We start from the raw sequence: 27,263 nt of genomic DNA on the forward strand, positions 1-27,263 counted from the left end.
CTCAATGGTTGGGAGGCCTTTACTCTTGATGTACTGGGCCAAATGAACTACCTTTTAGTATCTTTGTAGGCATATCTTTTAGTAAATTTTCATTAACATTAAGGAAAGGGCAATGTAAGACAATGTGAAAAGCATCTTGGAGATAGTTCCTTAGGGGAAAAAATCTACTTTCAACTGATAAGTTACATGTACTGGACTTAAAATTAAATAAGTAGAGAGAATTAGTGTTGGTTTCACTGTACAAATGAGCACCACATTCTGGGGGCAGGGTTGGGGGTGTGTGGGAGGGAATTGTGTTCCTAGAAACCCATTGAATGCAGATTTTCTGTATATATTTCCTTATATCCAAAATACACTGAACATTTGTGTTGATTTATTTATTTTCTAAAATAATTCTGTGAGAGAAAATTTTATTCTGTATCTCAAAGTTTTGGAGAGTGATTTTGAATTCTGTGAGGGAAATTTCCATAACCCAAGTAGCTATAATTCAGGCATCACATGTATGTTTTTCAAATAGTAAATTAACTGATTCTTAACTTAAGCGTAAAACCTTTTGTGACTCAGATTTGTTTCTATTTATGACCTGCACTAATATGGCATTTGCGGAGAGGGAAAGTTCAGGATGACAATCTTCTGTCAGTAGTTTCTTTATCAATGTTCCAAGTATATCTGGTCCATACCCTCCAAATATCCGGACCTGCCTCTCGGTTTTTTTGCACTACCTTACTTCCCATTTTTCTATTTTCTATTTATGATTTATAATTTAAATTTTTAATATTTACTAATTTTAACTATTTTTAATATTTAATATTTGTAATCCAGGGAGTGTGAAGTGCAGAATCAAATATTGCTGTGATGATTGTACGTTCTAGTACCAATTGTTTGGCGACAATAAAGTATAAAGTATATTTCCATTGGCCTTTTTACTTATATTTCACACTTCCAACATCTGGAGCAGATGTTTTTTGGCATTTCATTCGTATATTGTGTTTAATGTTTTTAGATGATTCAGTGTATACCATGAGTAAAAGAAGCAAATGGGCATTCTCCTTCAACCTGACTGATCTACAGTCCATCAAAATGAATAGAGAAGACATGGGTTGGTCATACATCGTATTTTATCTTGGGGATACTTGTCTACCAGCTCTGCATTTTCATCACGGCGGCAGCAGAAATTTATTTCAGTGCCTTAAGAGATATATTCTTCTTAGTGAGTAAGTACTGAAAAGTTTTTAAGAAAGTATCCAACTTTAAGGTGCATGCCTGTTGACTATATCTTTTTGAATTTGCAGCGCTTATTTTAGAGTTTTGTTATTATTTTTAATTATTTCCGTGTTGCTGACTGAATTTTGTATTGGTCTTCCCTGCTGAAATAAAAGACCTTATCTTTTTAGAGTTTTCTAACTATGGTGGTATACTATAGAAACATAGAAAACCTACAGCACAATACAGGCCCTTTGGCCCACAAAGTTGTGCCAAACATGTCCCTACCTTAGAAATTACTAGGCCTACCTTTAGCCCTCTATTTTTCTAAGCTCCATGTACCTATCCAAAAGTCTCTTAAAAGACCCTATCGTATCTGCCTCCACCACCGTTGCCAGCAGCCCATTCCACCCACTGACCACTCGCTGAGTAAAAAAACTTACCTCTGACATCTCCTCTGTACCTGCTCCCCAGCACCTTAAACCTGTGTCCTCTTGTGGCAACTATTTCAGCCCTGGGAAAAAGCCTCTGACTATCCACACGATCAATGCCTCTCATCATTTTTATACACCTCTATCAGGTCACCTCTCATCCTCCATCGCTCCAAGGAGAAAAGACCGAGTTCACTCAACCTATTCTCATAAGACATGCTCCCCAATCCAGGCAACATCCTTGTAAATCTCCTCTGCACCCTTTCTATGGCTTCCACATCCTTCCTGTAATGAGGCAACCAGAACTGAGCACAGTACTCCAAGTGGGGTCTGACCAGGGTCCTATATAGCTGCAACATTACCTCTCGGCTCCTAAATTCAATTCCACGATTGATGAAGGCCAATATACCGTACGCCTTCTTAACCACAGAGACAACTTGCTCAGCTGCTTTGAGTGTCCTATGGACTCGGACCCCAAGATCCCTCTGATCCTCCGCATAGCCAAGAGTCTTTCCATTAATACTATATTCTGCCATCATATTTGACCTACCCAAATGAATCACTTCACACTTATCTGGGTTGAACTCCATCTGCCACTTTTCAGCCCAGTTCTGCATCCTATCAACGTCCTGCTGTAACCTCTGACAGCCCTCCACGCTATCCACAACACCTCCAACCTTTGTGTCATCAGCAAACTTACTAACCCATCCCTCCACTTCCTCATCCAGGTCATTTATAATAATCACGAAGAGTAAGGGTCCCAGTACAGATCCCTGAGGCACTCCACTGGTCACCGACCTCCATGCAGAATATGACCCACCTACAGCCACTCTTTGCCTTCTGTGGGCAAGCCAGTTCTGGATCCACAAAGCAATGTCCCTTTGGATCCCATGCCTCCTTACTTTCTCAATAAGCCTTGCATGGGGTACCTTATTCAAATGCCTGATTCACACTTGATAGGTCCTATTCTTTCATGTCTTATCTTCTTGCTCTTCACATACTTGTAGAATGCCTTGGGATTTTCCTTAATCCTGCCTGCCAACGCCTTCTCATGGCCCCTTCTGGCTCTCCTAAATTCCTTCTTAAGCTCCTTCCTATGAGCCTTATAATCTTCTAGATCTCTAACATCACCTCGCTGTCTGAACCTTTTGTAAGCTTTTCTTTTCTTCTTGACTAGATTTATTGCAGCCTTTGTACACCACGGTTTCTGTACCCTACCATAACTTCCCTGTCTCATTGGAACGTACCTATGCAGAACTCCACACAAATATCCCCTGAACACTTGCCACATTTCTTCCATACTTTTCCCTGAGAACATCTGTTTCCAATTTAAGCTTCCAGTTTCCTGCCTGATAGCCTCATAATTCCCCTTACTCCAATTAAACGCTTTTCTAACTTGTCTGTTCCTATATCTCTTCGCTATTGTAAAGGAGATAGAATTATGATCACTGTCTCCAAAATGCTCTCCCACTGAGAGATCTGACACCTGACCAGGTTCATTTCCCAATATCAAATCAAGTACAGCCTGTCCTCTTGTAGGCTTATCTACATATTGTGTCAAGAAACCTTCCTGAACACACCTAACAAACTCCACCCCATCTAAATCCCTTGCTCTTGGGAGATGCCAATCGATATTTGGAAAATTAAAATCTCCCATCACGACACCTTTCCAGGATCTGTTTCCCTATCTGCTGCTCGATATCCCTGTTACTATTGGTAGGCCTATAAAGGACACCCAGTAAAGTTATTGACCCCTTCCTATTCCTAACCTCCACACACAGAGACTCCGTAGACAATCCCTCCATGGCGTCCACCTTTTCTGCAGCCCTGACACTATCTCTGATCAACAGTGCCGCGCCCCCACCTCTTTTGCCTCCTTCCCTGTCCTTTCTGAAACATCTAAAACCCGACACTTGAAGTAACCATTCCTGTCCCTGAGCCATCCAAGTCTCTGTAATGGCCACCACATCATATCTCCCAAGTACTGATCCATGCTCTAAGCTCATCTGCTTTGTTCACAACACTCCTTGCGTTAAACTAGACGCATCTCAAACCTTCGGTTTATACCTAAAGTATCAGTGGCGAGGTAGAGATAAGTCTCTACCAAAGGAGGTGTAAGGTGCTCCTTCCCTCTGCTAGCCTGCAGGTCACCCTTGGGCAAGGTGTAGCACCTGCTTTGCCCCCGACCATACTGATCAGGGTCAAGTGAAGCCATGGGAGCTGGTGGTGGATGGTTGTATGAACAGCTGGTGCACATCACAAATCCTGGTGTGCGACCACTGATGTCAGGCAGACAATCTCTGAAGAGTATTGATAATGGCTGGGGCAACTCATCGTGTAAAGACACTGCCCAGTAGAAGGCAATGGCAGTACCACTTCTGTAGAAAAATTTGTCAAGAACAGTCATGGTCATGGAAGAACCATGATGGTTCATGTCATATGACGTGGCACATAGTGATGGAACGAATGAATACACCATGCCTTAGTAATTTCATTATCATTACATTATATTCGATTTCTAAGAATATTTACTTAACTACATTACAGATAAAGACAAAAAGTAACTGAGTTCTTGAGAACATGGTGCTGACTAGCCATGGTGCTATCCCGTTGTTGCAAGTTTCAAATGCTAGAACTGCCTGCTGAGTAGCACCAGTTCAGTTGTGAGTTGGGGGGGAGGGCATGCAGTTTAGACATCTATGATGAAGTAGCAGCAATATATTGCCAGATTAGGATGGTGTGAAATCTGAAGGAGGGACGTATTTCCATGCAGTTGTGGCCCTTCTCCTTCTTGCAAGTAGGGGTTGTTGGTTTGGATGGAGTTATGCTTCTGGGCATTTGGTGCATTGGTTGTGGAGAGAATGAACGTTTAATGTTGTGGCTGGTATGCCAGTCTAGTGGGATGTTTTGTTCTCAATGATGTCAGGATTCTTAATGTTCTTACAACATTCAAGTGGTGTGTTCTTGATGTGTGGCTTGTTAGATGGCGGGAAAATGTTGTGGTGTTAGCGGCTCAGTTCTCTGTACTGGATGCTCTCCCTTGGACTTGGTGTTGTGGTCATGGTATTTATGTAACTAGTCATCTGAACTTCTGGTCCATGGTGATGTCCCTGCTCCACCCATGTTTTCTGAATGTTACTGGTTGAGGGCTTGATAATGGTAATTCCATTGCATGTCAACGATAGGTAATTAGATACTACCTCCACCCCCAACAGGACGATTGACCACTAATAGCCACAATCATCTCCCTTTATGTGAGGTACAAATCTAACCATGGGATCGTTTCACCTATGATGCCCATTGATGTATTTTTTATGATGCCTCACTTTGTCAAATGCTGCCTTGATATTAGTGATAGTCACCCCTATTTCATATCAGGATTTTAGTTCTTTGGTTCAAGGGTGTAAAGAGGTTTGGAATCAAGTGCTCCTGGTGAAACCAAAATCAAGTGAATACTATTGGAAACCACTTTTTTAATAATGCTTTTTATAAGATTTGTACTTTTTAACAAACTCATGTATTTTCACACTCACTGGCAGAAAACGGTGTAGGAGTTAAACTAATGGTTTATCAGCTTTTTCATGTTTCATTGGCTAATTATTAGCACATTACCCACATGATGAAATTGTTTTAATTCTGTAGCCCATTAACGAGTATATTTCTATCAAATAAATTCCATATCTATAAAAGAAAAGGATTTTTCAGTGGCACCATCTTTCATCACATTCTTTTTCGTTCATTCACCTCATCATTTATCAACTCTTCGTTTAGTTTGCTTAGTATTTGATTGTTTGTACGCTGAAATAAACGATAGTTGGAATAAAGATTGCTCATGATTTTGGACTCCTGGAAGAACCCTAAGAATCAGAAACTAACCAGAGAGCCAATAGCACCTACTTTATAACTGGGACAAATGATTGAGTGGTAATTAGTCTAAATGGATTGTCATGCTTTTTATGAACAGGATCTACTTGCTCAGCTTTTCACATTGTCGGACAAATACTGGTGTTGCAAGTGAACTGGAACAGATTTGTAGAAGTGAAGCTAATTCTCGAATGCAGGTTATCAATGCTGTAGCTGGGATATTGTCCAGATTCAATAGCCTTTGATGTATCTACTGGTTTTTAACATTGTGAAATTGGTTGGAACATAGGACATAGAAATTTACAGCACACTACAGGCCCTTCAGCCCACAATGTTGTGCCGATCAGACTGGTTTCTACAATCATGAGGAGCTCAGGACAAACTGATAAGGATTATCTTCTTGGAATATGTAGCTGAATATATTGAATGCATACGGGATTAAGGTGGATTATCGCTTAGTATGTTTTGCTCGAAGCCCGGCTGCTACATCTTTCAAAAATGAGTTGTCTCTGTTATTGGTGATGCTGTCACACCAGCCTTTGTGATGTGCAGTGAGATCTATGGCCACCTTGTTTTCAGCTGTGTTTCTAAGAAAGTGATTCAGAGAGCAAGAATGGTAAAGGGAGAAACTTCCTTGACTTTGACCTCATTGGCTCCAGATTTGAAAAACTACACCCTACCATCATGAACTTCCAAGTCTAGCCAATGTCCTGCTGATGGGACTGCACAAATTTTAAGGATTATGATCAAGTGATCGAGGATATTTTATGCATGCTGTGTTTCAGTGAGTACAGCTCTGTCAGGCTTCTACTTGAATCATCTGTGTGAAGCTCTTCCAATTTATACTAGCCTTAGATTTTCATGAGGAGGGGACTTTGCAAACTTTGGCGGAGACCAGCTTTGCCGTATTTAAATTTTGTGTCTAGATTCGGTGCTGAGGGTTCTTTAAAGTTTTATCCATTTTCGGTTTTAATGCAGTCGTTATGATACAACTGAATTGCTTTCAGGCAGTGGTTAACCACGATGTTACAGGTGTGCAGTTCAGTTAAAGGCATATTGGGTAAGGATAGCAGATTTCCTCCTTTGAAGGATAACGGTGAATCAGATGGTTTTTTTTCAACAATCAGGCAGTATCAGGTGAACATTATTGCAGTTAGTTTTAGTTTTAAGTTCCATTTCTACTATTGGGAGTTAGAAGTGAAGTTGCATTTTTGGAATATTAGTCCAAGTCACTGGATTATTAATCTTGTAATTTAACAGTGACGCGTGGCCAAGTGGTTAGGGTGTTGGACTAGCGATTGTGAGTTCAAGCCTCGGTCGGGGCAGCGTGTGTGTCCTTGAGTAAGGCACTTAACCACACAATGCTCCAGTCTACCCACCTGAGAATGGGTACTGGCAAAAATGCTGGGGGTTAGCCTTGCAATAGACTGGCGTCCAATCTGGGGGGGGAGAGAGTCTCGTACTCTCAGTCGCTTTACGCCACGGAAACTGGCATAAGCACCGGCCTGATGGGCCACAAAGGCCTGTGACAGACTTTAATCTTAATTTAACAGTTACAGAACCATTTATGTAAGAAGCTCACTTTTATTCCTTCCCAAGACCAAAGAAGAAAAATTCTGATAAGATTAACTTTATTAATGGATTGTGGATAATATATTAGTATATTAGAGGTCCATGGCATAAAAAAGGTTGGGAAACCCTGGTATAAATAGAGCACTGGAGTACACTCAGACCCCACTTAATGCTGAGGTGACGTTCCTCGGAGATGGAGCGCTATGTAAATCAGCGTTCTGCAGGGTGCAGGGTCATTATGCTATTATGTAAGTGGACATGTGCACCTGATTTAAAAAAAAATCAAAGCAGAAATGTATGATATTATTTTATGTAAACACAGTAGTCCGTGCAGTAACAAACACTGCCTGTACATCAGTGGAGAAGCAACACATCGCAGCAGCAAGGGAAGGAAGTGGGTGGTGGTTACATCTCAGAGGATGGACCAAGCTGTGGGTTCTCCTCTAACTTTAGCAGCTTCTTCAAGTAGGTGTCAAGATCTGACTGCCTTTTCTTAAGTTTCCTCTCATACAGCAGTTCTCGGTTGCAGGAAATCTTGTCGAGAATACCTCTCTTTGCCTCATTGTTTCGCTCCCAGTCAGGGTCATTATCGATGAACTGGTTCATGTTTTGTGTGATCGTGGTGGTGCTAGTCCTGAGGAATTTTGTGGTGATGTTTCTTGCTGGTATTTCCTCTTCTCCACCCTTGTCCTCAGATATACCCAGAATCCATTGCTCTGCCAATTCTTGAAGTTCTTCATTATTAAGGCTCTCACCATGAGAATGCAGTTTCCCATCCATGCTAATGCTTTTCCTAGGCATGTTGGATGTACTAGACTCACTGGAAGTTGCAGGCCATTTTCCAGATATGATGGGTGAAAAATTTGAAATAAGTTGGCAAGGGAGCAAGAACGTTAACACATGCCGGGGAGGCAGAGCGTGAACTATATGTGATTGGCTGTGAGTGGCTCAGATCGTATGTAAAGCACTCTCATTGGCTGATTGAATGTTTACTGTAATGGCTGCCATTCTTGAGAAGTTCTGAGTGTTGTTTAGAATGAATTTTTGTCCTTTTAAAAAAAAATTCAATAAGGGATTGAGTAACTGTGCTATAATGATTTAACACTGTGGGGTAGCGTTATGTGGAGTCTGAGTGTGCAAGCAAGACCATGAAGCAGAAATAAATTGGTTAATTTCAGATTGACAGGTTTTAAATGGTAGTGTACTTGGGCCTCATTGATTTGCACTTAGCAGTTGTTTTAAATTATTAAAATATGCAAGTTTATTGCTGATGTAGAAATCCAGTGGGGAAAGTAACTTCTGAGTTGGAAGCAGAATTGCTAAATGTTTTACACTCAGTGACTTTTTTATTAGATACACCTGTCCACCTCATTAATTCAAACATCTAATCAGCCAATCATGTGACAACAACTTAATGCATGAAAGCACGCAGACATGGTGAAGAGGTTCAGTTGTTGTTTAGACCAAACAACAGAATGGGGAGGATATGTGATCTAAGTGACTTTGACCGTAGAATGATTGTTGGAGCCAGATAGGGTGGTTTGAGTATCTCAGAAACTGCTGATCTTTTGGGATTTTCATGCACAGCGGTCCCTAGAGTTTACAGAGAATAGCGTGCAAAACAAAAAAAATCCACTGAGTGACAGTTCAGTTGCTGAAAACATCTTGTTAATGAGAGAGGTCGGAGGAGAATGGCCAGACTGGTTCAAGCTGACAGGAAGGTGACAGTAACTCAAGTACCCACACGTTACAACAGTATTGTGCAGAAGAGCATACTGAATGCGTAACACATTGAGACTTGAAATGGATGGACATCAGGTTCCACTTCTGTATCTAATAAAGAGGATACTAAGTGTTCAAGTTGGCGGGAAGAGAAGATGGCAGCGCGACGCAGTGCGCGCAGCTCTCCAGTGAAATGATATCGTATCTGTTATATAGGGGCCGTGGACAATTCTGATTTGATGGAGACAGACGTGAAAGCACAGAGGAACATCTGGAGAAATTTCTGAAATGCCGGTTCACTGCCGCTGTTACTGCGCGATCGAGAATCTTCTGGATGGAAGGCCCCAAAATCCCCGGCTTTGCCTGCTGCTGGCGACCGAGGCTGAGGTCGAAGCATTCGGATAGAGATGGTGCTTGGTACTCGGTGTCGGAGGGCTGATCGGAGGCGCAAAGTTTTCGGATGACTCAGAGTCGGACTGTGGTCGGGCATAGCGGGGAGAGTTTTCTTCCTTCTGCCGTCTGCGTGACATGGGACTTTCGAGAGACTTTGAACTTTTTTACTGTGATCATGGCCTGTTCTTCATCAAGTTATGGTATTGTTGCACTGCTGTAACTATATGTTATAATTATGTGGTTTTTGTTAGTTTTTCAGTCTTGGTCTGTCCTGTGTTTCTGTGATATCACACCGGAGGAATATTGTATGATTTCTTAATGCATGCATTACTAAATGACAATAAAAGAGGACTGCATGACCTCATAATCTAATCTAATCTATCTAAAGTGAGTGGGCAAGAAGATTACCAATGGCAGGCATTTGGGCCAGTGTGAGGTTACTCACTTCTGGAGGATGGTTGGAGCCAAAATTTTTTTTTCCCCAGGGTGGATACAGCTGTTATTTGTTGGTATTCAGAGGAATTTTAGATGACTATTCAGGAGTTGTAAGGTTAGTAATTACTAGTTAGAATGGCAATACACATGTTTGACTGCATTGCAAAGCAGGTGATGTACAATGGTAAAGCAGTCCTTCCTTGTGTACAGGAAACCAGACCTGAAATGGATAGTTTGCTTTCCTCGTTCTTGGGAAAATATTGAATGGCCTCCTCAAGTTAAAATCTGATTGCCTTCTGAACTCTTACACTTTGATGTTCTCTCTTCCGTTAAAACTTCTGAAATATATTTCAGTTTGATGGGAGACAACTTCCTTTCAGGTGTACCTCTTCGCATGGCTTTTGTTTCCCTGTTTTGAAACAGTTGTTCTGATGGAAATTCAGGAGGGAAATGAAATCATGTTCACAGAGCAAATGTGTAGTTTTTGTGGACTTTCATGTCAGTTTGACAGTAACTTCACAAAGATATAGTAAACTGATTTTGAGTCTTAGAACTTTGATGCGGTTGATTTAGTCATTACTGCCGCACCTACTGCACATGAATTGCTTTCTTCAAGCCTTTTCTTAATAAGCTTACCTAGGATAGAAAACACAGCACATGCCAATGGCTACAAGTGGTTACTACATAGTCATTAATAGAAGTATCCTACCAAAAACACTTATAAATCTCAACCTTGCTTAGCTGGTATGTTTTTTGAAAAAAAAAGAAAATTTTTCTTCATATTCTTTATGTCAAGGGTGAGCAGGAATTTAGTGGATTCTAAACATCTTTTGACTTCCTTTATGTGGGTAAGACTGTAAAAATTTTGGTGATATGAAAATTGGCAAGCATTTAGCAAGGTCTGGTGGGGAATGAAATTTCCCCTTTATGTGATATATTGTTGTTGAATGATATGATGCTAACGATGTAGCTAACATAGCCTGAGAAAGGCACATTAAGTGGAAGTTGCCTGGTCAGTAATGAGAAATATTAGAATATATATTAATATTTTGAGAATACATCATCAAAACACAGATAATCCAAGGCATTAAGGACTTTAATAGTGCCAAACAGACAGATTTTTAATTTACATTTATTGGATGTTACACAGAATAATAAATATTAATAGTCCTTAAGATTGTCATAGCCAAGGGTGGTATTGGAGATAAGCTCCCACTACCTATTAAATGCGCCCAATGGCGTGTGTCTCAAATAGCCTCTGGCAACCAAGTCCAGCTCCTGACTTCCTTGTGTGGCTTAGCTACTAAGCCCGGTAAAGCTATTTCTACTGACAGGAGAAGGGGAAAACGGGTTACTGGTGCCTTCAAACCAGTTGCTTTGGTAAGACGAGGTTCGTCAGCCGTAGTTGGCAGCTCATCTAGGAGAAGGAAAACTGATTTCAAACCTCCGCTGCCTTGCGGCTATACCCACTCATGTGGAAGGCTTCAGGAGTAAACGCCTGAGGGAAAATCCAGAGCTGGAATCCTAGGGCAGTCCTACATTGAGTTCAGTGCTGACTGGCAACACCTGCAATGTTGCTGATGCCGAACTGTATTGGTCTCAGCCGTTCTTTGGGTTCATCAGCTGTGTGGCGAGAGGGAGCCTGCTGCATGTTGCAGCTTGTTCTCCATACCATACTGCTGAGGTTCATGTATCTAGACAGCTGGGAGTAACATCCATGATCAGTTCTGACTGACATAAAAGTCAGAAAGCAGATTCACAGCCTGGAAAGCTAGTTTCCAAATAAGCAGCAAATATACATTTGAAATAATCTTGGGTAGGATTTTCAATTAATTCCAAATGTCTTTCTCCTGATGGAATTATTTCAATCTGAAAAGTAAATAACTCTTCCATCAATTACTGTATTTCCCACTTTAATGTTTGAAGTAACATATTTGTGCAAATTGTACTTGCAAAATGTCACTGTAAAATCTGATAGTTTGAAAATAATTGTGAGGATTCAGCATATTTTAATAGCATTATCATTGCCACTAGTGTTGTGTGTCCAAGAATGTGCTTAATGGCATAATTTCAGAATTTAGTTTGATGTGATTACAGAATGAAGTGTGTGGCAACCTTTTGGAAAGGGTTCAATTTGATATTACCACATGGAGCTGACTTCAACTTTAAGTAGTAATTATTTATAGATGGGGTCAGATCAGATTTGAAGAGTCCTAAGAGATACTTTGGAACCCCTGGGAATTTAATGTAAGCAGCAGAGTCACTCCGAACAGCATTTGAAGCACAGGCTGACAGGGAACAGAGCTATCTACATGAGCTAATAACTAAATGAACTTATATCATAATGGTGGAATGCAGATTTGAAACTGCCACTCACAATAGAATCCTGATATCCATATCTTTGGAAACTAATAATTTTTGTCAGCTATTGCAAATGGCTGCTGCCCAAGTGAATTTTCTTAATCCTCCTGCCATTATTCAGCATTTAAATTGCTCTGATGTTAGATGAAATGATGACATTAATTTTCAGATGTTTGCAAATCTTCAGGCACGGAGTTACAACTATTAAATTGAAAAACAGTTCATATAAAAGTACTTTTGCAGAGTTAATTAAACTATCCATTTACAAAAGGAATTGCTTTGATTTCTGTAATGAATTTATATAATGAAAACGTTGGTAAACTTCTATAGATGTGCAGCAGAAAGAGTGCTGCTTGGCTGCATTTCAGCCTGGTGTGGGAACATCAGTGACTTTGAGCAGAAAATCCTACAGACGGTAGTGGATTCGGCCCAGTACATCACGGGTAAAACCTTCCCAACCTTTGAACACATCTACGTGAACACATTGCGGTAAACAAGCAGCATCCATTGTCAAAGATCCTCACTAACCAGGCCATGCTCTTTTCTCACTGCTGCCATCAGGTAGAAAGTACAGTTGCCTCAGGGCTTACACCACCAAGTTCAAGAACAGTTAATACCCCTTAACCATCAGGCTCTGTAGGAAAATGGAATAACTAGTCATATAAGGATTCTTTTATCTTGTTATTTTAAGCTCGTTATTTATTGCTATTATTTATTATCTGCATTTTTACAGTTTGTTTGCAGTTTACAGTTCCTGATGTTTACAGTTGCTGTTTACAGGTTCTGCCCACAGAAAAAAGAATCTCAGGGTTGTCTGTGGTGACATATATGTACTCTGATAATACATTTTACTTTGAACTTTGAACTTAAAAGGTAAACTATGTAACCATTGATTTTTGAGAGGAAATATTTCATATTTGTTCAAAACTTAATAAATGTTTATAAATATTATTTTTGTGTTGCATCTTACTAACACCCACGTCCTCCACCAGTCATATTTAATAAATTTTGGTCTGAAAGACATTTTCATCAAATGTAATCACAAAGTGCGATCAGCAATCTAGCAGTCACAATGATATCGTCTAGTTTAATACTGATATTGTATGCTCTTATTTTGGCAGTGTAGGGGATGGATGGGCTTGCCTTCGTGTATTTTTTATGCTGGAAAAGTACCATTTTTTCCTTTGATTTTTCTTTACCCCTCTCACCTACAATAATTAATGTACTTGCACCTCTAAGAAATGAAAATGTTAAATTAGTTATTATTCACCTATTTCAAATATCTTCAATCTTTGGGTAAAATTTGGTTGCCATATGTTTTAAAAGAGCTATGAGAAGTGATCCGAGGTTTTGGATCTCACGATGACCTTTTATAATTAAGAAGTGGTATTTTATAATGGGTGTAAGTTGGCAGAGAATCTTTGTCTTGTAGGTGCAGGTTGTTCAATGGTTCCATTTAATATCAGAGATTGCATACAGTATACAACCTGAAATTCTTACTCTTCTCAGCCATCTGTGAAAATAAAAAGTACCTCAGGAATGAATGACAGTAAAACGTTAGAGCCCCAAATCCCCCTCTCACCACCACACACAAGCAACAGCAGAGATGAGGTAAATGTTCAATTTCACGCAATTATGTTGTTGCTGCACTGAGCCAGAAATAGCAAAACACAAATAGGCTAGTTTGGAATCTTCCTAATACATTTAAATCGGAAAATCTGCTTTAAATAAATAACAGGCTTTTGCAAAGCTGGTATGGTATTTAAATCAGGATTTACCAAAGTCTCCCAGTCACTGGTGTTACGAGAATACACATAAAATTAAGATGTTTGCTGGCCTGGGCTAGCATCAGTGGCATCAGCAGTTGGTCTGCCACCTGCCCTCAGGGGAAGGAGAGATAAGGAACAATGGAGCAGCGTCTGGAGATGTGTAATGAAGGGATGTGGGAGGAAGAGCTGTCTGGAGCGGCTCCCCCCTTTGAACCCTGAACTGTTTGAAGTGATGGACAGGCGATACCCCAGCAGGGGGATAAAAAGGGACAGGTTCGCTAAGACAGACACACACACGCCACCCGAGGTAACGAGACCCTGGAAGCGGTGCGCTTCTCACGAGTGGGTGAGAAGTCCCAGACAACGACAAGGGTGGAAAGGTACGATCAGCGGGAACCCGGTGTGTGTCCGCCCTTGCCTGGGTGCCGGGTTCACTGCAGAGGATCGACCGCATCTGGAGGAGGGGTCACAGTCGGTGACCTCAGGTGACATCACCAAGGACCTGCCCAAAAGCTGTTTGTGAGCCATCTCGCTGGTCTGTGAGCCATCTTGCTGGTCTGTGAGTGAAGCCGTTCTGAATGATGAGTTGTTCCTATTCTATCTCTCTCTTCCCCCACGTTGTCCACCGCCATGGCAACGATTACTGCGAACTGAACTACTAAACTGGACTGAACTTTGAGTCATTTTGAAATTGGTCATTTACCCCTAGACAACGATAGAGCTTGATTGATGCTGTTATCTTAATTCTGTGCACATGTGTGTTTATCATCACTGAACTGTTGCATTTATTATCCTTTCGATTACTGTGTTGCTTGTTTCTTTAATAAAACTTTCTTAGTTCTAGTACTCCAGACTCCAACTGAGTGATCCATTTCTGCTGGTTTGGCAACCCAGTTACGGGGTACGTAACACTGGTCTCTGCATTGAAAGAGGATTTTGATCCGTGAGTATGCTAGAATGAAGAACTGCAATGATTTTGTTCTTAAGTATTCACTGTAAATGACACAGAACGTGGTACGATAGGTTGATCCTAACCTTTTAGGGGCTGGTTCAGATTCAACTCAAGTTCATTGAGTAGAAGTTCTCTGTGCTTTACAACTACTGTGTGAAATCAATGTGGCCATCCTTACTTCCGTGAGCATATGCAAGCAACTGCTTATTGGAAGTCTCAGCTGGGAAAACTGGATAAGAGTTGTGACAAATGGAAGACAATGGTACACTGAGTTGAGTGAAGCAGGGTTTATGGTGTTTAGATGTGCTGTGCTGATCTTGGGACATTCTTATTATATTCACCAACAACAACTAACCATACTCTGAAACTAACTGAAGCTCCCTGTTAGATACGTGGGTTATGACCAAAGGAAAAAATGGCTGGCGCACTTTGCACTTTAGTGCAAGGATGTTTATTAGGTGCATCAAAAATCAAACTTAAAAAAATTAAACAAGGAAAGAAAACAGCTGTTATTGACATCAATGGATCTGGGGTTGAGAGAGTGAACAGCTTTAAGTACCTTGGCATACACATCACCGAGGACCTCGCTTGGTCTGTACATACTGGCTGTGTGGTGAAAAAAGCACAACAGCACCTCTTACACCCCAGACGGTTGAAGAAGTTTGGCATGAGTCCCCAAATCCTAATGACTTTCTACAGGGGCACAATTGAGAGCTTCCTGACTGGCTGTATCACTGCCTGGTATGGGAACTGTACTTCCCTCAGTCGCAGGACTCTTCAGAGAGTGGTGCGTAAAAAGGGCCCAAAGATCATTAGGGACCCAAGTCACTCCAACTACAAACTGTTCCAGCTGCTTACCATCCGGAGCATTAAAGACAGGATCAACAAACTCCAGCCCAGCTTCTTCCACCAGGCCATCAGACTGATTAATTCACACTGACACAATTGCATTTCTAAGCTATATTGACTGTTCTGTTGTATATATTGTTGTACATACTATTACAAATTACTATAATTTGCACATTGCACATTCAGACAGAGACATAATCTAAAGATTTTTACTCCTCACGTATGTAAAGGATATAAGAAATAAAGTCAATTCAAAAAGATATCTACCAGAAAACTTCGTATTATTTTTGTCCAGTGTGAACTCCTGATAGTCTCAATGTCTCGCTCATTCTCTCTCTCTCCCACTCTCCCACTCTCCCACTCTCTCTTACTCTCTCTCTGGTTTAAAATGGCAGTACTGAAGATGTGTGACAGTTTACTAGTAAATCATAAGGCAAGAGAATCGACTAAAAGCACTTATCACAGCTTTCATGAGCAAATTGTGGTGAACTACCGCCACAGACAGTGAGGAAGCAGGTGGAGGTAATGCTGGTCCGGGGCATGAGGTGTACCGGGGCATTGCAAGGCACAACATGCTTGTTGGCTGTCCACCTAACCCGGGTGTGAGGTTGGATCATTCCCAGTGCCAAGCTGATTTGGTGAGATGGAGAATGGCTTCAGGTGGGGCGGCCCAGGCATATTGGGGCACCTCAGTTTGGGTCCTGGAGAGTGACACTACCTGGTGCTTGGACAATTTAAACATTGGCCCACATAGACTGGAGGCCCAAGTATCGGTTACCGGAGGTGAGGGTTGGGCTGATTTCGCTCGCTTTCCTGCAAACATTTATTCCTCTTTCCGTGGCGACGAGGCTGTGAACTGATCCGGCTGCTAAGCATTTCTGCCCCACTGGTGTAAAAACTGAGGACCAAGGCTGGCTCAGAGAATGCTGTTGGTTTGCACAATGTTTTTTTCCCCCCTCTCTTTCTCTGTGCAGGGGTTTTTGCTTTTTTAATTGGGTTAGTTGAGTTTCTTGCTTTGTGACTGCTTATAAGCAGGCAAAATTCAAAGTGTATAATAAAAGTGCTTTGAATTTTTGAATCTTGAGAGCGGTGAGCCCGTTTATTAGGCACCTGGACATACCATCTTTAATTACCCACAAAGTTAACTTAAGTCTACACATAAATTAAAATATAATGCACCCCACAATGTAGTTACAATCATATTACAAAATAAACAGAAGTAACTACCTTAAATACAGTATGCAAACAGCGTATACACATTTGCACAACCCCATTACTAAAGAAATGGAATAGTCTGTTTATGTTTGGCAGGAAAACCACCATAAAACCAACCTGAGTGCATCAGCTCAGTTTAATGCTCATTATGTGAATGTACTGGGGAAGATACTGAAGTGTGTAAACTCAGTGCAATGACAGCAGAGTTACAAGGGTGTGTGTGTGTGTAAACATGTGTGAGGGGTTTAGTTACCGAGTGCTCTCCGCCACACTCCCAAAGGCCATTACAAACAAAAACATTCAGATATATAACTACTACATTTCTTTTTATAAGTTTTTTTGTGTAAGTAGTTGTCATTTCGATTTTGGAGCAATCTTCATTTGTAAAGCTACATACCGCTAGCCTCTTTCCCCTCCCCCCACCTTTTTATGTAGACATCTTCCCCCTCTTCCTTCTCAGCCCTGAAAAAGGGTCTCGGCCTGCAGCATTGCCTATTTACTCCTTTCGTCGATGCAGCTTGACCTGCTGAGTTCCTCTAGCATTTTGTGTGTACTGCTAGAATGTGTGGTGACATTAACAGTTCAGATATTGGTGGTCAGAATGGACGTAATGCTAATAGCAGTTTTTCTGTTATGCACTTATACTTTTAAATGAAAATCTAGAAGCAAGTATCAGTGATTCCGTTCTCCTGAACAGAGTGACATATGATCGGTGAATTAACCGGGCTTTCAGTTAATGACAAACATCTGCCATGAAACTAATCTGAAAATATGAAGCTTCACCAAATGAGATGTAACTGAATTTTTAATGATATTTTTAGCCATTGTTATTGCTTATCAAATCTCTGTTCCAAGAAAGCTATATTTGTAATGGCTGAATGCTCTTCTGCCATTTTTTGGAAATTTAAATTGTTAAGAAGCTTAGTTAAAAATAAGAGATATTTACTTGCTAGTTTGCTTCCTATGTTTAAGTGCCTTTAGCTCTTAAGCATGCTTGGGAATTTGTTGTTGCTAGTTAACAGAAGTCTCACGTTGCTGATGCCTGACAATAACCAGTATCATGAAAGAGGAAATGTACATCATCAAATTAGAGGAATCTTTGTGGGCAGCTTTCTGTGTGGTTGCTTTACCACTAATTGTAAAATCCATATCAGTGGAAAGTCCCCTTTCATAAGCAATTGCCATCAAATCTAATTTCTTAAGTATTTGTAAGCCAAACCATTTAAACATGAAATTTCATCTGTCATCTGATAGGTGAAAATAAAAGAACTTTTGCCAGCTGTTCTGATTAAAATTGTTGATGTTCACCCATTGAAACTGAAGGAAATTACAGACTTCTGCTCATGTGCTAGTGAGTAGGGAAGTCCAGGCCCTACTGACAGCTGCAGAATCATCTTCAGATTGTACACCAGCTCAGTTACTCCTGATTTCAGAAAATACTACAGTGCAAAGTTTTTAATGAGGCAAGCAAGAAAGGAAGTTTAAAAAATGATTTGTATTACTTTAATATAAATTGTGTGGAGTATTGTGTGCAATTTTGGCCACCTACCTATAGAAAATATGTAAGTAATGTTGAAAGAGTACAGAGGGAATGTCCAAGGATGTTGTTGGGACTAGAGCCCTGAGTTATAAGGAGAGATTGAATAGGTTAGGAATTCATTCTTTGGAGTGTAAAAGACAGCAGAGATTTGAAACAGGTAAACAAAATTATGAGGGGTAAAGATAGGGTAAATGCAAGCAGGCTTTTTCTACTGAGGTTGGGTGGGTCTACAACTAGAGGTCATGGGTTAAGGGTGAAAAGTGAAATGTTTAAGGGGAAGATGAGGGGAAACAACTTTGTAGAATGAACTGCCAGTACAAGTGGTGCATGCAAGCTCAATGTCAATGTTTATGAGAAGTTTTGACTGTGTGTTTTTAAATGTTGCTGCTGTAATGAAAGATTTCCCACTCTGGATCAATAAAGTATTTATTATTATTGTTATCATAATCATTATTATTACTTTTCTATGACTCTTAATATTATGAAATGTTGGTTAGCTGTAGATATGGTTGAAATGCCTCATAATTTCAGAGACAGATGAAAATAAATTGTTAGAAAATATTGCAGGTTTCACAATGGGCCAGGCAAATGATCAGCTGTCTTTATTCTAACAGACTGCTGATTATTTGGATGCAATTACATGCCCTGTTGCCCAAAGCACATGCACCCAGTGGGCCCTAGGATGCAAAGGAATAGCAAGAGCAGCCCTTGCAAAATAATATTGCAAGATTTTATTGAAACGCAATAGATAGCATTATAGAAATACAATGATTGAGAATGTGATTTCAATCTGAAAACTAAACATAAGCAGTAAAGATTTGTTTTTGTGTGATTTGGTGTGTAGCCTGTTCCCTAAAAGCAAATAAACTTAGCAGTTGCACTTAAACTCAAGAGATCTCACAGTTGTGATCTATCTTTTTGTTATCTTAGATCTTCCCAAGATAACCGAGTATACTTAGTTGTACACAATACCAAAGTACTTTCTCAGTCTTTTGAGAACCTGTTTGAAGAAAATACAGTTGGTTTAGTACATGTGAGTATGTGACATTTTCAAGATGTATAAATATACGAAGAATTATCTTGTGTATCTTAGCTGTAAAAGTGTGTCCATACTGCCTGGCATTAAATTGTATTCCAAAATACTCTGGAGCAAAATAATAGGATGCTCTTGATATGTGCGTTAGCTATTGCGTCTTTTTTGTGGCCTTCTATGCATCTTTACAATCTTTCCAATCTTTCCAAAGGAAACTGACAGCAAGAACATTGAGTAATTTGAGATTCGGTTTCATTAAAATTGTCTCGGTTGACATCACTCCTTTCAAAGACTGTTTTGTGTAATAGATATCGAGACTAATAAGCAGTTTCATAAGAGATGTACCGATAAATAACTAGACATCATTCAAGCATTGTAGTTACATAAATTTAAAAAAATTGTCAAAAGCTTTACAACTTAGAAATAAATGCATGTGAGAGAAAGGGATTATGTGATAACATTAAAAACATGTTTGTAATGTGAGAAATTATAAAATTACATTAAATATTGTCAACTTGTTAATTTGCATGAAATGTAATCATGATTTATTAGCACATTTTTTAAAACAAATTAAGCAATCCTTTGTCAGAGTAATACTTACAGTTTTTTGTAAATTATTCTGTATTTATTAATTACAGGAGCATAAGAATATCAGAAATGAAAGTAGGAGTAGGTTAATGTGCAGATTTTCCACTTGATGTGATCATGGCACCTCATCCGGTGTCCTGCCTGATCATCATAATCTCTGAATTTTTTAAATGTCCATAAACCTAAAAATCTCATCCTTCAATATACTAAATAATTGATCATTCATAGGTGGCTGGGAATGTGGCCTCATATCAATACTAAGTGGTTGATTCCTTATGCCGTGATAATCCCCCTCCCCCGCTAAGTTGTGCATTCTCTGGCTATGAAGATTGTTCTTCTTTTCTGAGCTATCTATCAGCATCAGCCCTGGTCATCCTTTGACTGAATAATATAATTTATTTTTAAATATTTTGTTCAGACCATCACTTTTAATAATACAAACAAGTATGCATACTCATTTTCTCACATGACAGTGTGAGAAATGTTTAATTTATGGGAATAGCATAAAAACGTGGGGACATGTTGGACATTTGCTCTTTTACCACATGAATATAATTACATTAGATTTTTAAAAAACTATTCTCTGACCTTGGATGAATCACAGCCAATTTCATTTAAAAGCTAAAATGGCAAATTCTCAGTTGAAATATGAAAAATATTAATGCCATGCCCCCACACTGTCGACAACCACCATAGGGCTCTTTTACCTCAGTTAAAGAGCAGGTTTAATATCACTGACGTATGTCATAAATTCATTGTTTTGCAGCAGCGGTACAGTGCAATACATAAAGTATTGTAAATTACAATAAGTTTATATTTTTTTTTAAATAAGTAGTTTAAAAAGAGCAAAAATAGTGAGGTAGTTTTCATTAGTTTGTTCATTGTCTGTTTAGAAACCTGATGGAGGAGGGAAGGAAGCTGTTTCTAAAACATTGCGTGTGTGTCTTCAGGCTACTGTATTTACTCTCTGATGGTAATAATAAGAAGAGAGTATGTTCTAGGTGATGGGCCTCCTTTTTGAGGCACCTCTTTCTGAAGATGTCCTTGAAGCCAGAGAGCCCAGCGCCCACAATGGAGCTGGCTGAGTTTGCAACACACTGCGGCTTCTTCTGATTTGAAGAGGGTTGAAGTGTGGTGTTGTATTGTAAGAATACAGAACTGAAGCACCTGGTGGGAACCACAAAGGGAGAAAATATTTAATAGCCCCTAGTTTTGAGTAGAAACTTCTTCTCAATGCTGGTCTTCACATATTGTTAAAGATCTCTTCAGGCCATCTTGTAAATCTTGTTTTCCGGAAACAAGAGACCCCAACACTCACAACACACTGGAGGAACTCAGCAGCTCGGGCAGTATCCCTATCACTCTGTCACTCTGCCCCCTCCCCCAGCTGCCTACCACCTCCCTATGGGCCTCCTTCTGCTACCCATTGTGTTTTCCCCTATTCCTACATCACCTCCCCCACCCCTTTATCTTTCCCCTTACTGGTTTTTCACCTGGAACCTACCAGCCTTCTCCTTCCCACCCTCCCCCCACCTTCTTTATAGGGCCTCTGCCCCTTCCCCCTACAGTCCTGACAAAGGGTTCCGGCCTGAAACATCTACTCATCGTTTCCACGGATGCTGCCTGACCTGCTGAGTTTCTCCAGCGTGTTGTGAGTGTTGCTTTGACCCCAGCATCTGCAGATTATTTTGTGTTTATAAGAGACCGCAAGTTGCATGTATGGATCAATCTATAAAGGTGGAAACTGCATAATCTTAGCATTATGTCGTTTAAGCTTATATAACCTTAGTTATGTAAATAATTATTTTTCAAGTGAAAGTATGTAGTTTCGATCCCATAGCTCATTATTTCAGAACTGCTAAAGCCTCATCTTTTGTTGTCCAGGATTCAGCAGAATAGCTTTATTGTTCTGTACTAATAGCTATTAAATAATGCATCTTTGCTGAAATGTTTATGATAATGATTTATGATGGTGCTAACTTTACAGAAATTTAAGAAAGATCCATATATAACAACATTAGGAGGCTTTTCCAAAGTTACAAACTACATCCTTGATGCTTTTCGTGGTTATGATGTAACGCCCCAACAAAGACCTGCTTCTGAAATGGATCTCAGCGACTCTATTTCATGTCTGGAAATTAATCAGCAAGAAGAACCAGGATTTGAAGTAATCACACGTGTAAGTTTTTGTGCTATGTATCAGAAGTACCTGCTCTAAGGCTTAAGTTAAGAATGATCAGTTTTTAATGTGCATTTTAATTTTCCTCTTTTTTTTAAGAGAATCATGTAATAGATTAAGTAAAGATAATCCAGGCTAATGTCATCTTTTTCAGATTGACCTTGGAACAAGGCCCGAAATTCAAAGAGGAGAACCAGTTTCTGCTGATATTTGGTCTCAGAACATGGATACTGATGAAAAAATCCTGGATCCAGACAAGCTAAAAGAAATAATATTCAAAGGGGTAACTGAACTTTTTCTCACTCTTGAGTTTATTGGTCTGACGTTTTATTTTTGCTACATAACACAAAATAGTATGTTAGAAATGAAAATACAGTGTTTTCTTATTACAATATTTTGTATTTCCTAATTGTTCTCAAATCCTACCATGTAAGTTACTTTTTCTTTTGTACTGATAAATCATCTACATTTCAAAACCATTAAATTTAAACCACAACCAGCTTGCACATTTGAATCAGAATCAGGTTTAATATCACCGGCATATGTTGTGAAATTTGTTGTATTTGCGTAGCAGTACAATGCAATACATAATAGAGGGAAAAAACATGAACTTTGTGTGTGTGTGTGTGGTTAAATTAAATAAGTAGTGCAAAAATAAAAAAAAGTAATGAGGTAGTGCTCAAGGGTTCAATGTCCATTCAGAAGTTGGATGTCAGAGGGGAAGAAGCTGTTCCTGATCGAGTATGTGCCTTCAGGTCCCCGTACCTCCTTCCTGATGGTAGCAGTAAGAACAGGGCATGTCCTGGGTGTTGGGGGACCTTAATGATGGATGCCACCTTTTTGAGGCATCCAGCATTAGATGATAAAGTTTTCTGAAAGAGAAGGATTTACAAATCCCACAGTTTTACATATTTTTATAGTCATAGTCATACTTTATTGATCCCGGGGGAAATTGGTTTTCTTTACAGTTGCACCATAAATAATAAATAGTAATAGAACCATAAATAGTTAAATAGTAATATGTAAATTATGCCAGGAAATAAGTCCAGGACCAGCCTATTGGCTCAGGGTGTCTGACCCTCCAAGGGAGGAGTTGTAAAGTTTGATGGCCACAGGCAGGAATGACTTCCTATGATGCTCTGTGTTGCATCTCGGTGGAATGAGTCTCTGGCTGAATGTACTCCTGTGCCCTCCCAGTACATTAGGTAGTGAATGGGAGACATTGTCCAAGATGGCATGCAACTTAGACAGCATCCTCTTTTCAGACACCACTGTGAGAGAGTCCGGTTCCATCCCCACAACATCACTGGCCTTATGATCAGACACGAAGCAGTATCAACTCTAGTGAATAACATTGACTGACAACATACCACTTTAATCTGTATAACCAGTGTTCTAGTACTGGCTACAGTCTTCCCATACAGGCTCAATCATGTTGCCTTACAAAAGAAGACTTCATGAACAATGAGGTTATAGTCTCATGACTCCAGAAGTGAGTTTGTGCTCAGATTAATTCTTTTGTGGATATTAGAATTATTTTCTAGTAATTCATTGCACTTCAAAAGTGAAGTAACAAAATATATAATTTAATAAATAATTAGAAAGCTAGTATTTAAAGCCATTGTTGAGTTTATTGTCAAATGTGCAAGTATGCACAGGTGTAATGAAAAACTTCCTTGCATCAGCATCATGGGCACGTAGCATTATATAACCAGCATTCAGAAGAAAAATTATATGTTTTTTTTAAACAAGAAATTAGAACAAAAAATAGAGTTCTAGGAAATCTAATTTTCACATGTACATGGCTTTGGTAAGTAATATTTACCTCTTGTGAGGTTAAACACACAGGTTAAAGTGAGGATTAGTCTTTTGAATGAATAAATTATGGTACTGATTTAAGTGGGAAGAGTTAGTGACAACCAAGATTGTGTTGGGTTGGAGGAATTATTTGTTTTATGAGGACAGAAACTTTATAGGATTTCTCATATGTATTCCTGCAAGGTTAATAGATATAATCATCTACATTTGTTGAAATCAATTAAACATCAAATGCTCTTAACTGACCCTTCGATGAATGGAAAGTCAGACCATTTCTTTACACTTCCTTGGTGTAACTAATGCATGTGACACCTTGATTTGATACGTACATTAGATAAAATTAATATAAAATGCGATGTAAATGTGCAACTGTCATGGTTCAGGCATATATTTAATAAACAAAGCATTTAATCAACAAGTTCAAATTTCATTGTAGTTCTGTAGATTTCTGTAGTTTTATGACCAGCTGAACAGATTAAAAAATGCAATGGAAAAAGAGTCAGTTTTCCAAATACTGAATGATAAAGGGAAAGTGAAAAACATTCAATATTAAATAAGTGATAAAACCTATTAATAAAAATTGTCAAACAGTTCTGCTTTTTTAATAATCTTAAACTTTCGTCTTAATTCTATTACAATGAAAAACAAGTTTGTAACATACAAGAAAATGACAAAGACTACCTATTCATTTGCAGGTGCAAAATGGGTTTAGCAGTCTATTTTACTTTTTATTTGTATCCCCTTATTATTGTCTCGGATTTCCTGAGCTTCATTATGGAATCAGGCTGCAATTCTCAATATCCATTAATCTGAAATCTCAGACAATTTCTATGATTGACCGAAAATTCACTTAGTTAGTTAGGGCTTTCAGCTTGTATCTCAAGCACTTTCTCATACCTCTGTTTAGATGAGTAACAGTGAAGAAAACTATGAAAAGAAATGGTTCTCTAACTTTTACATATATTTCTACAGTCAAATCCATGTTTAATTAGCAAATGCTGTAGTGCAATAAAATAAAAGAATAGCCTTTTTTTTTGCTGTTTATGTTACAAGTAAACTAGAAATGTAATAAATAATTTGACATTCTGATAAACTTCAGTGTAAAGTTTTAATAGAAATCCTATATTTAGGTACTTTTCAAAACTGAGGTTAAGTATACTTAACGAGTATGGATACAAATCATTTTGTTTTTAATCTTTATTGTGCGTATTCAAAGAAAGCGAACAAAAAGAATAACATGATTTCCTTCAGAAAGGGATATCAACACGAGTTCATCGAAATAATTCACTTCTTTATTTGCATGTGATTTTTTTTCCCCCCTTTTTAAATATATTTCTTTTTCAGGGACTTTGCCATTCAGTTAGAAAAGTGGCATGGAAGTTTCTTCTCAATTATTTTCCATGGGACAGTACAAAAGAAGGTAGAAGACAGCTAACCAAAAGAAAAATGTAAGTATCTTCACTTTGAGCACAAGAGGGAAGTTTTCCAGTTTATGCAGAGAAATTTCAGTTTATATTTATAGACATTGTTTTATGAAGTACGTTAGAATTGTTTACTTTAGTAAACTTAACTGAGCATTAAAATACATTTTAATAAGGAATTTATTAATTTTACAAAGCTGACAGTGTGTCTGGCTGACATGAAGGCAACTATCGGCACATTTTGGCTATTATTGTATTTCTCACTTGTGCATAGAGATGAGTACTTCAGGATGAAGTTACAGTGGAAGTCAGTCAGCGAAGAACAAGAAAAAAGGAATTCAAGATTGAAAGACTACAGAAGCCTTATAGGTAGATTGACCTATTAACAAAATTTTATAAATTCTGGAGAACCATTCACATTGAATTGATGTTAGTTCTGTGACAACATTTACACAGATTAAAATAAGAATTACAAAGTGTTTAGAAAATTTGGTACCAATTTCTTGCATCAATCATGTCACAAACTCCAAAATACTACCTATTCTGTACTCCAGCTGTACATCCAAACCACAGTTTTCTTTTTCTCATGGCAATATGTATTCATTTTCAAAATGTATTATTTCTTTGATATCTGATTAACTGCATAGTTTATTTTCTGGTAATATGTCCAGAGGAACTGAGTTAAGTCCTTAAATAGTTTTCGTTCAGAATTATTCATCAGTTTAATCTGGATTTTAAGTTGATCTCCAGTTCACTAGCAACGTGTGTAACTGTCCAATTAGCTATGTAAGGATATGAAGTTTTGTTGTTTAGTTGTACTACAAATTTCATAAATCACAATTTCTGTGAAAAAAGCTGCAGTGCACTTTCCACTTTGCTTTTATTCTTTAAGCTACACAATCAGTATTTGACAAAACCCAACTCCATGCACTTTATCAATTTAACTTACAGCTTTCCTTACCAGACTTTTAACACTGGTGAAATGATCTTCAAAACATTTCTTTCAGTAGTCTTATCTTTCCATTGCCTCTGTGCTTTGTCTCATTCTTCACTGACCTTACAGATGCTGTTAAAACAAGCATTCCTTTTGCTGATGGTAATTCTCGTCACATTCCGTTTAATTTCCTGTCTGAACGACCAGTGATGTCCAAACTACTGAAGTAAGAAATACAATGGAGGGAAGGAAATCTCTAGCTGGTGCTGAGAATAACAAGGCAATAATTCTGATGCACAACACTTTTATTCTTTGAAAAATTTTCTGCAATTCAAAATTTCAATTACACTCAGCTTCATAACCTTAGTAATTGCATTGAAGTCAAGATACGATTCTAAACTGTCGGCACTGACATCCAGAAATGTTCTTGGACTTGCCTGCTATTACTCTGGTGTGACTCTGAATGTTTCCTTTTCGGTAGCAACAGATGCCATTTTTTCCCCATATTAGCTAGGTGACATTCAGTTCTACAAAAATGCAGTCTTCAAAAAAAACAATTGTTTGAAGAAGCAGCACACACAAAAGTTGCTGGTGAACGCAGCAGGCCAGGCAGCATCTCTAGGAAGAGGTGCAGTCGACGTTTCAGGCTGAGACCCTTCGTCAGGGCTATCCTAGTCCTGGTTAGTCCTGACGAAGGGTCTCGGCCTGAAACGTCGACTGCACCTCTTCCTAGAGATGCTGCCTGGCCTGCTGCGTTCACCAGCAACTTTTATGTGTGTTGCTTGAATTTCCAGCATTTGCAGAATTCCTGTTGTTTGTTGTCATTGTTTGAAGAAGTATTGGTTTTGATAATTTGTCCATTCCTGACTTCTTTTTCACTTAAAAGAAACTTTCTTTCTGTGACTGTTTATGTTTTTCTTTATTTAAATGAGATATCATCATTAAGTTTCCTTTTAACCAATCAAATTCTGGATTATCCATGCT

General features: G+C 39.0%; 1 protein-coding gene across 1 annotated transcript in view; it reads left to right on the forward strand.

The window, feature by feature from the left end:
• Window positions 1-27,263, forward strand: part of tbc1d15 (TBC1 domain family, member 15) — a 62,544-nt gene that overhangs the window by 21,443 nt on the left and 13,838 nt on the right. The window contains exons 5-10 of the mRNA XM_063057727.1: window positions 1,004-1,214; window positions 19,237-19,339; window positions 21,915-22,106; window positions 22,261-22,389; window positions 25,269-25,372; window positions 25,620-25,714. Coding sequence (XP_062913797.1) covers window positions 1,004-1,214; window positions 19,237-19,339; window positions 21,915-22,106; window positions 22,261-22,389; window positions 25,269-25,372; window positions 25,620-25,714 — 834 coding nt within the window. The remainder of the gene's footprint in view (window positions 1-1,003; window positions 1,215-19,236; window positions 19,340-21,914; window positions 22,107-22,260; window positions 22,390-25,268; window positions 25,373-25,619; window positions 25,715-27,263) is intronic.

Source organism: Mobula hypostoma, chromosome 9 (genome assembly GCF_963921235.1).
Source record: "Mobula hypostoma chromosome 9, sMobHyp1.1, whole genome shotgun sequence".
NCBI lineage: Eukaryota > Metazoa > Chordata > Chondrichthyes > Myliobatiformes > Myliobatidae > Mobula > Mobula hypostoma.